Below are 13,944 nucleotides of genomic sequence, written 5' to 3' on the forward strand. Positions count from 1 at the left end.
TTCTATTTAATCAAGAGAGGCTTGAATCCAAAAATCATTTTGATAAAACCCATAACGTTAGATAGCAAAAATGTGTCTCCATATTATGTGTAGTTCTCCACGTATATTTTCTATACAAGATAATGCATATTACAATTTTGTAGTCAAGATACAGCTGTGTTACTGTTTTAAATGATTTTTTGGAATTAATATAGATTCTTTACAGTTTTCCAAAAGTCCTAATTACCATCCAAGATCCATCCCATATGCACATACATGCATATATGATATATCTTTCAAGATAGATTACGAAAACACTCGGTCCATGATCCATGGGGTCCAATAATCTAAGATAGGAGAAAGATATCTTATAGCTTTTGAAATTTTACAAAAAGTCGCATCTTTCAAAACAAAACTTTACATTATTCAATATTCACCAAAAATCCAATACATACAAAGACACAAGAGACATGAGTGTCTGTTGTGTTTGTGTTTTCAGGAAAAGCCAATACCTTTAGTGTGTGTGCACATGTGTGTATCAACAGAAACGTACGAAGAACCCTTTTTACCTCATGGTCCACATTCACTTGACGCTTTCACTTTTTACCAATAATTAATTTACCCTTTTACAAACCATTACCATGGTCTGAAAACCACAACAACTTAACTTGAATTAGTCAAACACCTTAAGGAAGAACGAATCTTCCACTAGATCAGATCTAAGGGTAGTTTGGTAATTGTCAACGAGACCCCTTTTAATCTCTCGATTCCGTTACACTGAAACAGATACTATTATACTAACTCCAATGGCGATGGCTACTTCTTCACCCCCATAATAAGCACACAAAAAAACAAGATAACAATGTCGGAAACTGAGACCCCTCCCACTGCTATTAAACAGTAGCAGTAACAACAAAGCCTTCATGGGCCTGTCTTCCCTCAGCCCCGCAAACTCCGCCTGCCTCACGACTTCTCTCAGCCGTCGCCTCCGCACGAGCAACAGCGTGAAGAACGCTTCAGCGGGAGTTCTCAACTTCCCGATGTTTGGCGCTAACGGAGGACGCAAGAGATCCGGATCCGGTCACGTGAGCAAGCACGTGGAGCCGTCTTCTCCGAAGGTGACGTGTATCGGTCAGGTCAGGGTGAAGACTAGTAGGAAGCGTGCGAAGGAGGAGATGATGAGAGCGAGATCTAGGAGCCTGAGAAGATCCTCGAGCGACCAAAACGACGGAGGAGGACGTCGTTTCGACGGGAGCGAGAACCGGTGGGTTCATCTTCCGGTGACTATCTGCGAGTCGCTGAGAGAGCTCAGCTGCCTCTTCCCTTGTAGATCCTCGTGTACGGATGATGATGATAATAACACTCACCACGACGAGAGAGGTCGAAGCGGCGGAAACTCCTGTGTTGCGGTGTTCACGCGGTGGTTTGTGGCGGTGGAGGAGACTACGGGAGGGGAGAGGAGGGAGCTTGAGCTTGTGGTTGGAGGAGGAGGAGGAGGAGACGACGCGCGGAGGAGGAGTCGCCGGAGACATGTTTTTGAGAATCTGGATTTAAGCGTTATTGAGACGAAGACGGTGAAGGAAGAGATTATTGTTGGACCGCCGAAGAACGCTTTACTGTTGATGAGGTGTAGATCAGATCCGGTTAAGGTGGCGGCTTTAGCTAACCGGGTTCGAGAAAGGCAGATGTCACTAAACGACGTCGCGTACGGTAGAGAAGATGAGGAAGACGTGGAGATAAAAAGGTTCGAGATTGAGTTACGCGAGAAATGTATTTCCGACAGGACTATTGCAGTTCCTGTTTCAGAACCAGAAGCTCTGTCCGTAGAAGAAGAAGCTTCGAAAATCCAAGATGTAGATTCGTTTGAGGAAGAAACTGAAGCCACGATCATAAAAACCATCGAAGATGATATCAGAAACGCCATAGAAGAAGAGGAACGTAAAGAGGCCGAAAGATCCGATCAAGAACCCGACCCGACTCCGGAAGTGGTGATGGAGAAAAAAACGGAGGAAGATAAGACGACGCCGTATAAGGTGTTACCAGATTGTTTATTGTTAATGATGTGTGAGCCAAAGCTATCGATGGAAGTCTCGAAGGAGACTTGGGTCTGCAGTACAGACTTCGTTAGATGTCAACCGAGTAGACCTCCGGCGAGGAAGATAGTAGAACCTGCCGGAGATCATCATCATCATCATCATCAATCCAAGAAACGAACCGTTGATTCCAATTTATCTTCTCGCCGGATTTCAGTCGATAAACCGCCGGTTCACCAAGCGCCGCTGTTGCAGCCGCCGCGATCATCGTGCTCGTATCCAGCAGCTCCGCCTGAAATACAGGCGGCTGCGGCGGTTGGAGAGGAGAATAAGGCGTACGAGCCACCAATGCTGCCACGTTGCAAATCGGAGCCGAGGAAGTCAGCTTTGAAGCTTACGCCGGAAACTTGTTTGTGGAAAAACCGGAAGCTGGAGCCGCATTCTCCAGCTGCTGTCGGAGTCGGCGCCGCCGGAGTAGGGTTCTAGAAGGAAATGATTGAGACTAAAAAGAAACTATTTGGGTGTAATAGTGATATCTGAATACTCTTTTGTCCCTTCCTTGTTTGTAAATTAGTTTTGTTAGTCATAATTAATTTATTTCTCTATGCTAATGTTTTTTTCATGAAAATCTGTATCCGTTAGTCTAATGCTCACATCAAAACTAGCAGATTACTGTATAAGTAAAACTTATGACATTATTGTTACATGTTGCCTACTAATCACCCGAGCTTTGATCTTCACTGCTTTTATTAAATTCACTCCTGTCGCCTGATGAGTCTCCTTCAGGCTCTGTTGTGGTGGCCTGCATGGCTTCATCAGACTCTTCATTGAACGCTAGCTGACCAGAGTAAAGGAGATGTACGACCGCGTTGATACTGAAAACAAATGTTGCTAGATAGCATATTCCGTTGATGATAGTCCTGCAGATTAAAAAGAACGAAGACTTTGGTCAAAGAAATTGCCGGAATGTCTTGAGATGAAAACAGAGTAAAGCTTATATGTACCTTACGGATACTGTGATTTGCCTAACCTGCAAAGAGGGAGAAGACGCATATAAATATTTTGTACAAGTTTGAGGGTCTCAGCAAGAATAGGTCTTTTCAATCAATGAATGTTATCGCTTGGTTCTATTTGCACATAGAACGTCAGAAACCATGGTGTGGCTAGACTCTTATTGTACACAAGCAATCATCAAAAGGATATATTGAGACCATGATGATACTTAAGACATAACTCTTATATCTCAGTTATGGGCATTTACAGATATTGAGACCATGGCGATGCTTATCCATTTCTTTTATTTATTTCGGTTATGTGCTGAAGTTGAGACCGTGATGATACTTGGACCGCAAGGTAGTAATACAACTTGCTAATAATCCAGCAACTAAGCAAAGATAGACTGAAACAAGAACTTGTGACACAAGCAATGAGGACGATCAAGAGAAAAGAAGGAACTAACCGAGAAGTTATCAGAAATAGTCTGACGATTGAGAGCCCTGACTCAACAGTAGATTAGTAGTAATGAAGTTATAGAGTAATGAGAGCAATGACTCCACCTGAAACCGCACCAAGAAACGCCTCTCTTTCTGTTAGAGAGTTCTGGTTCGAATACACTTTATATGTGAATCACAAAGTATTTCACTTTATTGTTTTATCCACTACTATTGCATTCTACTTCACATAAATAAATTATTCCAAGCTTTCGGCATCAAATCATCGGAACACATTATTATGATTTTGTTTTGTTTTCTTATATTTAGTAAAATAATAGATGAATTTTTTTGAACAAAATAAGGAGCGAAAGATCATATAGAAAAGAGTGTTATACTTATAGAGAGAATCATTTGTTGTCAAAGAAAAACCAATGCATGTTTTCAGCATTCTTGTCGAACATTACTTGCGACAGTTCGAGCCCAAAACTTGATCTGAGTTTTCATATCTCTTCTCGACTCCTTTGGGACCCAAACAGGAATCGGCTGACCCACCACCACAGCTGCAGACCTACTTTTCACCGCTGCCCGTGGAACCCTCCTCTGTTCTTCCTCATCTTTTGCTTGGTTCGTCTCAGGTTCGGTAATGTCCAAGTCCTTCAACATAAGAAGCTCTTTTGTATCGACGCTGCTTAACGTCTTACGCAGCGTCTTACCTCTTGGGCTTCTTTGTGACTTGGCCACCATCTCTTGAATAGCTTCTTCTGATCTCGAGTGTCTCGGTGGTTTAGGTCTTGGAATGCTTGAACTCTGCACCACGTTTGAAAAATTTAAATCGAAATTATAGAAAAATAATCAATAAACACCAAAAAAAAAAAATACAAGAAAAGAAGATATTACCTTTGGTGTGTTGTGTTTCGTTGGAGTAAACTCAGAAGAAGAGCTAGCGATGGCTTCACGGATCAAGAATCCCATTCTCGAATCGTCAATCTCTTGATCTTGAAACTCATTTCCGACATCTTCTCTTCCTATGTAACTCGGTAACGTCTGAGTTCTCTGCAAACTATTGTTATTACAAAAACTACTAGTACTACCAGCTCTGTTCTTTTTAGAGCTTTCTCTACTCCCCTTCTCACGAACGACAGGTTCCTTCTTCTGCAAGTAAGTTCTTCGTTCTTGAACCCTAATCTTTTCAGAGAACTGCCTTCTCATCTTGTTCATCTTCTCAGGCTCGCTTCCACCTTCTTTATTCACTATACACGGTAGTTGAACCGAGTCTCCCCCTGTGGGAGCTTTTAGAAGCTTCTTGTCTGAAACCGAATCTCCATCTTTTGAGTTCGGACAAGTGGAAGAGGAAGGAGGAGAAAGAGGATAAGGATCTGAATGGCAGTACCTCAAGATTCTTGATCTTCTGTCAAGTAAGTTATCAAAGAACCAGAAATCTTCAAGAAGATCATCAATAGCTTCGATTTGTTCCAACTCTTGATGATCATTCAAAGTAGGATCCATTTTTAAAAAAATTCAGACAAAGAGATAACCAAAAGAGATAAGTATTTGTTCTTTCTTTCTTCTTCTTTTTCTTTGTTCTGTTTGTATTTGAAGCATAGATTCTGGAGACTTATCAAGAGGTGCCCATGTGGGCAACTAGGGGTGGGCAAAAAACCCAAACCGAACCGAACCAAACCAACCAAACCGAAGTTAAACCGAACCAAACCAAACCGTGCTCTTTATGTAACCCAATTGGTTCATGTTTTACTCAACCCGAATGGTTTGGTTTGGTTTGAGTTTAAACCGAACCAAACCAAACCAAACCGATAATCCAATATATATATATAGTAAAAATATATATGATATGATATATATATATATACAGTATAACCTCTTTAAATTAATAATCGATAAATATACATTAAAAATTTCTATAAATTAATATAATTCTATACTCTCAAATTGAATTTTTGGTTCAATTATTATATCGATAAATTAATAATCTCTATAAATTAATAAAAATTATAGTTTTGGTGTAGTCCCAACATTATTAATTTATAGAAGTTTCACTTTATTAACATATTGTAAATTTTAGTTAAAGTTTCGTTTTTCAATTTTTCATAACTTCCATGTCTTTAAAAAAATTATAAATATGATTCAAATAATACTATTATATATAAAATCATGTAATCATAAGTTTTTATATTCTCACTCTATCGTTTATGAGTTGATTATTTTTTAATAAAAGTATAAAACTGATGCCTTCATATTTTATAACCAACCCGAACTACACCGAACCAAACTAGACTATAATAATGTAAACCGAACTAAATCTAAACCAAACCGAACTGAACCGAACCGAATTAAACCCAAACCGAACCCAAACCAAAGCTACTTTGGTTTTAATTGGTTTGAGTTTTATAAAACCCAAATTATCCAAACCAAACCGAATCCAAACCGAACCCGAAACTAAACCGAAATGCCCACCCCTATGGGCAACCATTCAGCATTTGTTTTTATTTTTAATATTAGTTTTTCAATGTTTTATGTGGAGTCAGTTTTTTGTTTTTATTGCACATATGAAAAAGGAAACAAAGAAATCTGAGTGCAAACAAAAAAGGAAATAAATTGAGACGTATTCCAAATAGGCAAATAGAAAAGACTTTCATTTTCCAATTATTTCAGATCTTGGGGTCAATAAATAAACTTCCAAGGAATAATATTGACTCCATTATCTTCAATATTATTGATAAGTATCGGATTGTGATTTTATTTCATTTAGGACGTTGCAGAAACTAAACTGCATTAATTGCGTGGAAAAGAAAAGAAAAAGTGGATAATTAAAACTAAATTACAGTATAACAAATGGAAATGATTTCTTGCAACAACTAAGGAAAAATAAGGTTTCAAAGAAAGGGATGATAGCTAAGAAACGGCATAATAAGCCCTGTCATGACAGTCAACATGCCATGTGATTCATAAACTAAAATGTAACAAATTGTTTTCTATGTAATATAAAATGATAAATCAATACAGTTTTTATTCTATATTTATACTTTGTTCTCAATCGCCTCCAATGCGACAGCTAAGAGTTGTGCTAACCTAATAAATACAAAGATTTTGATAATATATTACTCCTAAGAAACATGTTATGTAAAGCAACAAGTCTCGCGCTCTGAACATATATTGTTCCCCAATTATAATCTTACATTGAATATGCTACAACTAACATTAAATATGCTAATCCGCCGTAACTTTTATTACGTGGCATGTTGCTGAGGCTAATTAGTGATGAATAGAGAGTGAAGTTAGCTACGTACCTGAACGTTTGTCGACAATGTTGGGAAAAAGGATGCTTCAAAGAAATTAGGGGATCACATACATGAAACATCACAGTAATTTTCAAGAAAAATAGAATAACTAGCGACCACTGCTTCTGAAGAAACCGCTTGCCGTTTACCGCAACTCTAAATGACATGCAGTCTCTAAGGATAAGACTCGGTGGGCCAAACGACAACGTGTCGCTACAAACCGTTCTCCACCTGTCTATCAATTTGGGCCTGAGCTTGAATGCAGAAGCCTAATCTAGTCTCAGATCAGCTTTAAAACTGCGTGCGGCTTTTGGTAATAAAACGGACGGACACGTAGTTAAAACTATTCAAACATGGGACAACTAAAGATGGCATGCAGTGTTAATACAATAGATACCATCTTCTCCATCTAATACAAGAAATTGTGTGGGTAGTTTTCTCCCGTTGATGTTTGAGCTCATTGCCTTGGAATTGGGAGAAGTAAGTCGTGCTATGTTATTAATTATGTTTTCTTCTGTAAGGTATCTGATCAATTATCTTCCGTTCTAATTATGTATTATCTTGTTAATTGTTTGCTAGTACTGCTTGTGGCACTAGAAAAAGTGGAAAGGAGCTCAGCTTCAGGGTCAAGGGTTGGAGGTAGCATTGCTTCAATCCAGAAGATTGCAGCTCCGGAGGTCATATATTTCGTAAAAACATATTCTTTTTTTTTTTTTGTAAACTATAAAAAAACATATTCTTGGTTCATTGTTCTCAGATAGTCTATGAATGACAAAGATCCCTGGGAAGAGTAGTTGAGCTCACGGGTTTACGAGGTTGCATTGACCTGGGCATACCACTTGATGCTACGGTAGAGCGGGCTGCTCAGCAGTTCAGACAGAGAAGATATCGGTCAAATAACCTGGTTTTGATCGCAAGTGAACTACTGAAACTCCAAGCAACCGGTCTATCTCATCATGCTGATAAGGCACAGTGGAAAGGCAGGGGAGATGCTTACAAGACTGTTTTCAGCTCTACTCAGACTTGGGAGTTAATAAGAGAGGTGAGTCCGACAGTAACATGGAGCAAAGGGATTTGGTTTACACTAGCTACACCTAAATACTCTGTGGTTGCGTGGATTGCTGTCCATAATAGATTGGCAACAGGAGACAGGATTCAAATCTGGAACCCACTTGCAGATGCAACTTGCACTCTCTGCAAACTTCAGAATGAGACAAGAAATCACTTGTTCTTCACATGCTCCTATTCTATGCTAATATGGAGGACGCTCACAATGAAGTTGATGGGGAACCGATACTCCAGTAACTGGGATGATACTTTACATAGTCTTACGGACACAACATTGGACTGCAATACTCTGCTCTTGCTACGGTCCGCTTTCCAGGCTGCTATCCACTCAATATGGAGAGAGAAACGCTCGTCGTCACGGTGAGCCTTCTACAGATCAGTTACTGCTAGCAAGGTACATCGACAAACACATCCGGAGCCGTATTGATTCCATGCGTGGGAAACTACACAAGAAATATGACAAGGCTATGCAGCTATGGTTTGCATCAAGATGATTCTTCTCTAGCAAAGTAGAATATTAGGCTTACAAAAACTCAAAAACAGCTGCATTCATTGTAAAAACGTTTTTTTTTGTTTTGATTCCAATTTAACATTCATTCAAAAAAAAAAAGACAAAGATCCCTGTGAATGCAGATGCTTCTTGCCCTCCTGGATGAAGCCAATACTGGTTTAACCATCGGAGATGGAGGTGATGACTCAGAGTCTGAAGATAACAAATACAGTAGAAATAGCCGATCCTCTGCTCTTGAGCTTCTCAAGGATGAAAACGATGGCCTTAGTGTATGCCTTCTGTCTCAATTTTTGCTTTTTTCAGAAGTCTCAATAAAAAACTATTCCGTATAAATGTTGTGTGACAGTAAAATTCAGGGGCTATGTGGCTGAGCTTTTAGTCAATTTCATGTTGCACGAAAGACACAGTACATTCCCCTGCACTAAATTCAGCGTTACAGGCTGCTGCAAGTGGTCCTCGGTCAGAGAGGATGAAGCAGACACTTAAGATAGCTCTTCGGCTTCTTGATGTCTACGTTAGTGTTACGTTGCGAGATGCAAATGACTGTAAGATTGTTTACAGCCTTCCTAGTGTTCTTAAGCTGCTAAAATAGGATAAGTCAGTCACCAACGCAGTTCGACCTTTAACCACTGTTGAGTCTGTTCATGCTTAAATTTCTTTTTTTCAATGTTTATCTTTTGGCAGCTCTGATATGTGCATTAATCCCTCTACTCATGAGAAGAAACTCTACAATGTTTCAGGATAAGAACTTTTCTCATGAGGTAACATGCAGCTTTTGTTTTGTATAATATGATCTCCTTTTCTAAATTTTTGTTTTGCGTAGGATTAGGAGTGGCAGACCCACTTGATGACTTATGGGGTCAGTCGACACCACAAAAATTTAATTTGTTGGCTATGATCATTTGTGGTGTAGTTGGTTTGATACTGCAGTAGTGAACCCACAAAAGTGGGGTTTGGGTGTCTTCAGTGACATCTTAGAACTTTTTTGACCCCACATAATTTTTTTCTTGGGACATGCTACATGACAATGTCTCTTAATAATCTCCTCTGGATCTGAATGGATCTTCTATTGATATTCAACTGTTTTCAGATATCCCAAGGCTATTTTGACCTTTTGGTGTATGGACTGCGTACCTATATTACCGCCATATTGAGCCTTATCTAACAGAGATACGGTATGTTTATGCAGATTCGTTGGAGGGCTACTGGAGTTCTTGCTAGCAGCATTTCAGAGGTCTCCGAATTTCATTCCGCTGTTGAAACTAATGTCTTTGTTTTGTTTCCATTACTTGGTTTGTGCTGGTATCAGCATTATAATTTTGAATAAGAAGATTTGACGCTGCATTGGTTGATATGCTGAGTCAAAAATCAGTCTATCTATCTTCATGATAGGTTACATATTCTTTTGATTACAGCTTATTCTCTTAAAGTATGAATTTTCTGAAACTTGTTGTGACTTCTTTCGTAATGCAGAAGCCTATAATTGACACGCCTGGAGAAGCTAGCGATGACCCTGCTAAGGTCAGTTTCTAATATTTACACGGATGCTTTGTAATACTATCTCCTCTAAACATTTGCGTCCATAGAGAGCTAGCTTTACAGCTATGTTGGACAACTGGAGAGTATGGTGGTGAGGGAGAATCATAAAAGGATGCTGCTCGCGAGCTCTTTGAAAGCTTAGAGTTGATTTCTATATGAGAATCTCTCACTCATCAAGGTATTATTAACTTCTTTTGTTACTTATCACCCTGCCTTTCTCGGCAAGAAAACAAAAATTGGTACTTACAACAACACATCTCATTGCACATTCTAACTGAACAAGGAGGTTAAAGAGTTATTCTATTAATCTACTCTCTTAACACTTAATTGATTCAACTTGACTTAGATGATAATCTTGTGACCAAAAAAAAGATTTAGATGATGATGTTGCTTGCAAGAGATTATCCATATTTGGACTTATCTCTCCCGGTTAGACCCGGTTTCGTGTATACAACTGCAGATACATGTACCAAAAGATGTAGGTAGAGTTATTTGTGAGGGAGCATAGAGGTGAAAAACTGGTAGAGAGGGGAGAAAGATTGCATACAAAGAAAGTAAAGATGGGAATATGATTTGATGTAAAGCCTGTGAGGACGTTTCCTTGTGACAGACACGACGCGTCTATATCCGGTCCATTCGTTTCTTCTTTGGACATTGATGGATGGATGTGATTGCTTCTTATTGATTTGATGCATCCATATGGTCTTCCTTTTTCTTTTACGCGTCTTTTTTTCTTGTTCCTTGTAATAAAGCCTTAACGCGTATTGAATTTTTCGTAACAAGAATCTTATTCACAGTGAAGTTCAGACTGCTCAGTAGATAAAGATCCAACTAATATCCAATAATCTATTGGCTAGTAAACAAAATAAAGATTTGGGTGACGTAGAGTCCCCTGAGATTTCCAGTCATCAAAAGACAAATGTTTAATTATATTATTTACCCTAGATCCTAATTCATTTTAATTACACGCATATACACACGCATCATATACATATGTATATATTCGTTTTGTGTGGTGTATTGTACACATCAACATCAACTCTATCTGTCCACTAGCTACTGTCCAATATCACATCAGTTGCTTGTACAACAGGAGAAACACAGATCAATTACAAAAGGACCCTTTTAGTTATTTCACCTTCCTTTGGCTCCTTTATACATTGAAAAATCTAGGGTTTTGTTTTGCTTCAGAGCTTCTGCCCACAATGGATATGGATGCCTTTAGTGGTTGGGAGAGATCATCTAGATATGAAGATGAAACCATAATGCCACCTGGGTTTAGGTTTCATCCTACTGATGAAGAGCTCATCACTTACTATCTCCTCAAGAAAGTCCTTGACTCTAATTTCTCTTGTGCTGCTATTTCCCAAGTTGATCTCAACAAGTCTGAGCCTTGGGAGCTTCCTGGTAAGCCCACCAAAAACACTACCACACCCATTCTCTCCTCACTTTCTTCATTTATAACATCTCTGCACTACCTGATTATCTGAAATCATGTCCTAGATCACCATTATAGGTTTAAAGTTTCAGACTTTACTCTGTTTTCACATAGCTTTAGACTTAAGAGCCACTACTTGAACCTTTGAAGTTTAGACCTTTCTCCTGCCATAAACCCTCACACAACATATAGGAGTAGATAGGGTCTTTTTTACAAATACATTGTTATAACTTAAACTTTTGTTTTGCTTTAGACCAACATGATTATAAGTCTTTGTTGCTCTGTTCTAAAACAGAGTCTTGATCATTTCTTTTTTTGCAAAACCTTTTTGAGCAGAGAAAGCGAAAATGGGGGAGAAAGAGTGGTACTTCTTCACACTAAGAGACCGGAAGTACCCAACAGGACTGAGAACGAACAGAGCTACAGAAGCTGGCTACTGGAAAGCAACTGGTAAAGACAGAGAGATCAAAAGCTCAAAGACAAAGTCGCTTCTTGGGATGAAGAAAACGCTTGTGTTTTACAAAGGCAGAGCTCCTAAAGGTGAAAAAAGCTGTTGGGTCATGCATGAGTATCGTCTCGACGGCAAATTCTCTTACCGTTACATTACTTCCTCCACTAAGGTAAACCATTTCTCTACATTCAATAATCTGTTCACAACAATGTAAACGTAACTCTCTTTTTTTTTATAGGATGAATGGGTTCTCTCTAAAGTTTGTCTGAAAAGCAGCGTTGTCAGTAGAGAGACGAAGTTGGTCTCTTCTTCTTCTTCTCCCGTTTCCGTCGCCGGAGAAGTCTCCTCCGGTGTAAATGTCTCATCTTCTGTGATTGCTCCGATCATTGACGCCTTTGCGACGGAGCACGTGTCCTGTTTCTCCAATACCTCTGCTACAGCTCATCATGCCGATGCGAGTTTTCCGACGTACCTTCCCGCTCCACCGCCGTTACTGCCACGTCAGCCTCGACGGATAGGTGGTGATGATGACGTGGCGTTTGGTCAGTTCATGGATCTGGGATCTTCAGGGCAGTTTAACTTCGACGACGACGCAGGGTTCTTCTCACCGAATCTGCCTTCTCTGCCTCCGACGGTTCTTCTTCCTCCATTGTACGGTGGTGGCTCGGCCCTGAGTTTCTGGCCGTTTGCTATGTGACGTATCGTTATGCTGGTTGGTTGGTTGTATTAGTCTCGAACCATTTCCTTTGTTGTATTGTGTTGCTGTTTCATTAGTACGTGTTTGTAATGTCTTTACGCGAGTTGTGTAACATGACTTCTTCCTAGTACTACTCTCGGACCATTTGCTTGTCGCGATTATGTTTTGTAATAATGTCTTTCGCATGGCTTCTATTTTAATTTCGCATTATGGCTAAAGCAAGTCTTGTAACCAGACATCTACATGGGCCTAGGTTTGTGTATGGGCCTTGGCCCATTGGATTTTAAAGTTCACAACAACAAAAAATGGTTGTAAAAGTCCATCAAAAAAAACGGTAAAATTACAGTTTTAGACAACATCTATTTCTTTCTGGATAACACAAGTCCGAGAGCCAATTACAAGAGCAGAGAACTGGTGTTGTTCGGTAGTAGAAGAGGATCCATGGCGACATTAGTCCAGTGTCTTTCTTCCTGTGCGACACTCAACCCCAAATTCAAATCCCTTTCTCTTAACGGAGCTTCTTCTTCCTTGTCCACTCGTCGTGGTGTATGCTCCTCCCTTAGCTTCTCTCAGAGCGTTTCTCAATGTGTCGCCTTCTCCTCCGGTAATACCCGTTTTTTTCTCAGAATCTTGAATTGTTTTTTCTTTTAATTAATTGACGTTGGTTTGTTCTCTCCAGGGAATATGTGGGTAGAGAAGAATAAGCCAGCGAGGCAATCGATTGTGTGCGAGGCTGCTCCCACGAAGAAAGCTGATTCAGCTGCCAAGAGAGCTCGCCAAGCTGAGAAGAGGCGCGTTTACAACAAGTCTAAAAAGTCCGAAGCCCGCACACGGATGAAGAAGGTAGGTGTCTTAGTTCCTCTACAGTTTTAGTGACTAGTGTTAGGTTAATGACTAGTTTGGTTCATATTTATCCTCAAACATATGCTAAACAGGTTTTGGAAGCACTTGATGGGCTCAAGAAGAAGGCAGATGCGGTACCTGACGAGATTGTAACCGTTGAGAAACTGATAGGAGAGGCTTACTCTGCTATAGACAAAGCAGTCAAGGTTAGAGCGCTACACAAGAACACTGGTGCGCGTAGGAAGTCTCGGCTGGCTAGGAGGAAAAAGGCTGTTGAGATCCACCACGGTTGGTATGTCCCTGCCGCAGCAGCAGAAGCTGTCACCATGGCTGCGTAACAACATGGACAGAGATAATGGGTTTTTTTTGTAATGTATAATTCAATCGCTTTCAGACTCTCTTCTTGTGTACTGTTGTGTCTAAGCTTCTTGTCTTCCATCATTGGGCTTGGTCTTGGTCTGGTTTAGTAAGATCTCAGTTCTTGCCTCTTGACATCATTTCTCGGTAATAACTCAATGCTTATCCTTCTTTCACCTTTGCGACCAAACCATGAACTCTAATGTTTCCCAACACACACCACCCGTTTAAGAATAATGTTCATAGCTTCCACATCACATCCAGCAAACTCTCTTGTATAAGAACACAACAAGGTTTCA

The 13,944-nt window shown here is 39.9% G+C and overlaps 4 protein-coding genes and 1 long non-coding RNA gene across 8 annotated transcripts; 4 read left to right on the plus strand and 1 right to left on the minus strand.

The window, feature by feature from the left end:
- Positions 1–792: 792 nt before the first annotated feature.
- LOC108805866 (uncharacterized) lies at positions 793–2,617 on the plus strand. Its single transcript, XM_018577839.2, has one exon. The coding sequence runs from the start codon at positions 903–905 to the stop codon at positions 2,496–2,498; it is 1,596 nt and encodes a 531-aa protein (XP_018433341.2). The 5' UTR covers positions 793–902; the 3' UTR covers positions 2,499–2,617.
- LOC108805867 (uncharacterized) lies at positions 2,606–5,046 on the minus strand. Of its 3 annotated transcripts, none has more exons than XR_008941357.1 (5): positions 4,343–5,046; positions 3,910–4,252; positions 3,472–3,568; positions 3,017–3,042; positions 2,606–2,932 (listed from the first exon to the last, which is right to left on the minus strand). XR_008941357.1 is itself a non-coding variant. In XM_056999269.1 (2 exons), the coding sequence occupies exons 1-2, from the start codon at positions 4,949–4,951 to the stop codon at positions 3,887–3,889; spliced, it is 975 nt and encodes a 324-aa protein (XP_056855249.1). In that variant the 5' UTR covers positions 4,952–5,046; the 3' UTR covers positions 3,639–3,886. The 3 variants fall into 3 exon arrangements, 1 of the variants encoding a protein (XP_056855249.1); XR_008941358.1 differs by having other exon boundaries at positions 3,841–4,252; XM_056999269.1 differs by lacking the exons at positions 2,606–2,932; positions 3,017–3,042; positions 3,472–3,568 and having other exon boundaries at positions 3,639–4,252.
- A 1,657-nt stretch (positions 5,047–6,703) lies between these two features.
- On the plus strand, positions 6,704–10,655 carry LOC130504648 (uncharacterized). Of its 2 annotated transcripts, XR_008941356.1 has the most exons (6): positions 6,704–7,221; positions 7,321–7,418; positions 7,499–8,589; positions 8,667–9,712; positions 9,794–9,841; positions 9,907–10,655. It is a non-coding gene; the product is annotated as an uncharacterized LOC130504648 (long non-coding RNA). The 2 variants fall into 2 exon arrangements; XR_008941355.1 differs by having other exon boundaries at positions 8,667–10,655.
- Positions 10,656–10,959: 304 nt separating this feature from the next.
- Positions 10,960–12,645, plus strand: LOC130504646 (protein CUP-SHAPED COTYLEDON 1-like). Its single transcript, XM_056999267.1, has 3 exons — positions 10,960–11,266; positions 11,634–11,917; positions 11,987–12,645. The coding sequence occupies exons 1-3, from the start codon at positions 11,065–11,067 to the stop codon at positions 12,443–12,445; spliced, it is 945 nt and encodes a 314-aa protein (XP_056855247.1). The 5' UTR covers positions 10,960–11,064; the 3' UTR covers positions 12,446–12,645.
- Positions 12,646–12,807: 162 nt separating this feature from the next.
- On the plus strand, positions 12,808–13,775 carry LOC108806057 (30S ribosomal protein S20, chloroplastic). The gene is made up of 3 exons (XM_018578080.2): positions 12,808–13,049; positions 13,125–13,288; positions 13,381–13,775. Exons 1-3 carry the CDS (start codon positions 12,887–12,889, stop codon positions 13,624–13,626), a joined length of 573 nt encoding a protein of 190 aa, XP_018433582.1. The 5' UTR covers positions 12,808–12,886; the 3' UTR covers positions 13,627–13,775.
- Positions 13,776–13,944: the final 169 nt, after the last annotated feature.

The sequence above is a fragment of the Raphanus sativus genome, unplaced genomic scaffold (genome assembly GCF_000801105.2).
Source record: "Raphanus sativus cultivar WK10039 unplaced genomic scaffold, ASM80110v3 Scaffold1716, whole genome shotgun sequence".
NCBI classification, from domain to species: Eukaryota; Viridiplantae; Streptophyta; class Magnoliopsida; order Brassicales; family Brassicaceae; genus Raphanus; species Raphanus sativus.

Bases quoted from the DNA above. Each gene is read 5' to 3' on its own strand.
- LOC108805867 (XM_056999269.1), bottom strand. From the start codon at position 4,951: ATGGATCCTACTTTGAATGATCATCAAGAGTTGGAACAAATCGAAGCT. The intron at 4,253-4,342 runs GTAATATCTTCT...AACGTGGTGCAG, and splicing joins CGAAACACAACACACCAAAG to AGTTCAAGCATTCCAAGACC.
- LOC108805866 (XM_018577839.2), top strand. From the start codon at position 903: ATGGGCCTGTCTTCCCTCAGCCCCGCAAACTCCGCCTGCCTCACGACT.
- LOC130504646 (XM_056999267.1), top strand. From the start codon at position 11,065: ATGGATATGGATGCCTTTAGTGGTTGGGAGAGATCATCTAGATATGAA. The intron at 11,267-11,633 runs GTAAGCCCACCA...CTTTTTGAGCAG, and splicing joins TGAGCCTTGGGAGCTTCCTG to AGAAAGCGAAAATGGGGGAG. The intron at 11,918-11,986 runs GTAAACCATTTC...TTTTTTTTATAG, and splicing joins ACATTACTTCCTCCACTAAG to GATGAATGGGTTCTCTCTAA.
- LOC108806057 (XM_018578080.2), top strand. From the start codon at position 12,887: ATGGCGACATTAGTCCAGTGTCTTTCTTCCTGTGCGACACTCAACCCC. The intron at 13,050-13,124 runs GTAATACCCGTT...TGTTCTCTCCAG, and splicing joins ATGTGTCGCCTTCTCCTCCG to GGAATATGTGGGTAGAGAAG. The intron at 13,289-13,380 runs GTAGGTGTCTTA...TATGCTAAACAG, and splicing joins CCCGCACACGGATGAAGAAG to GTTTTGGAAGCACTTGATGG.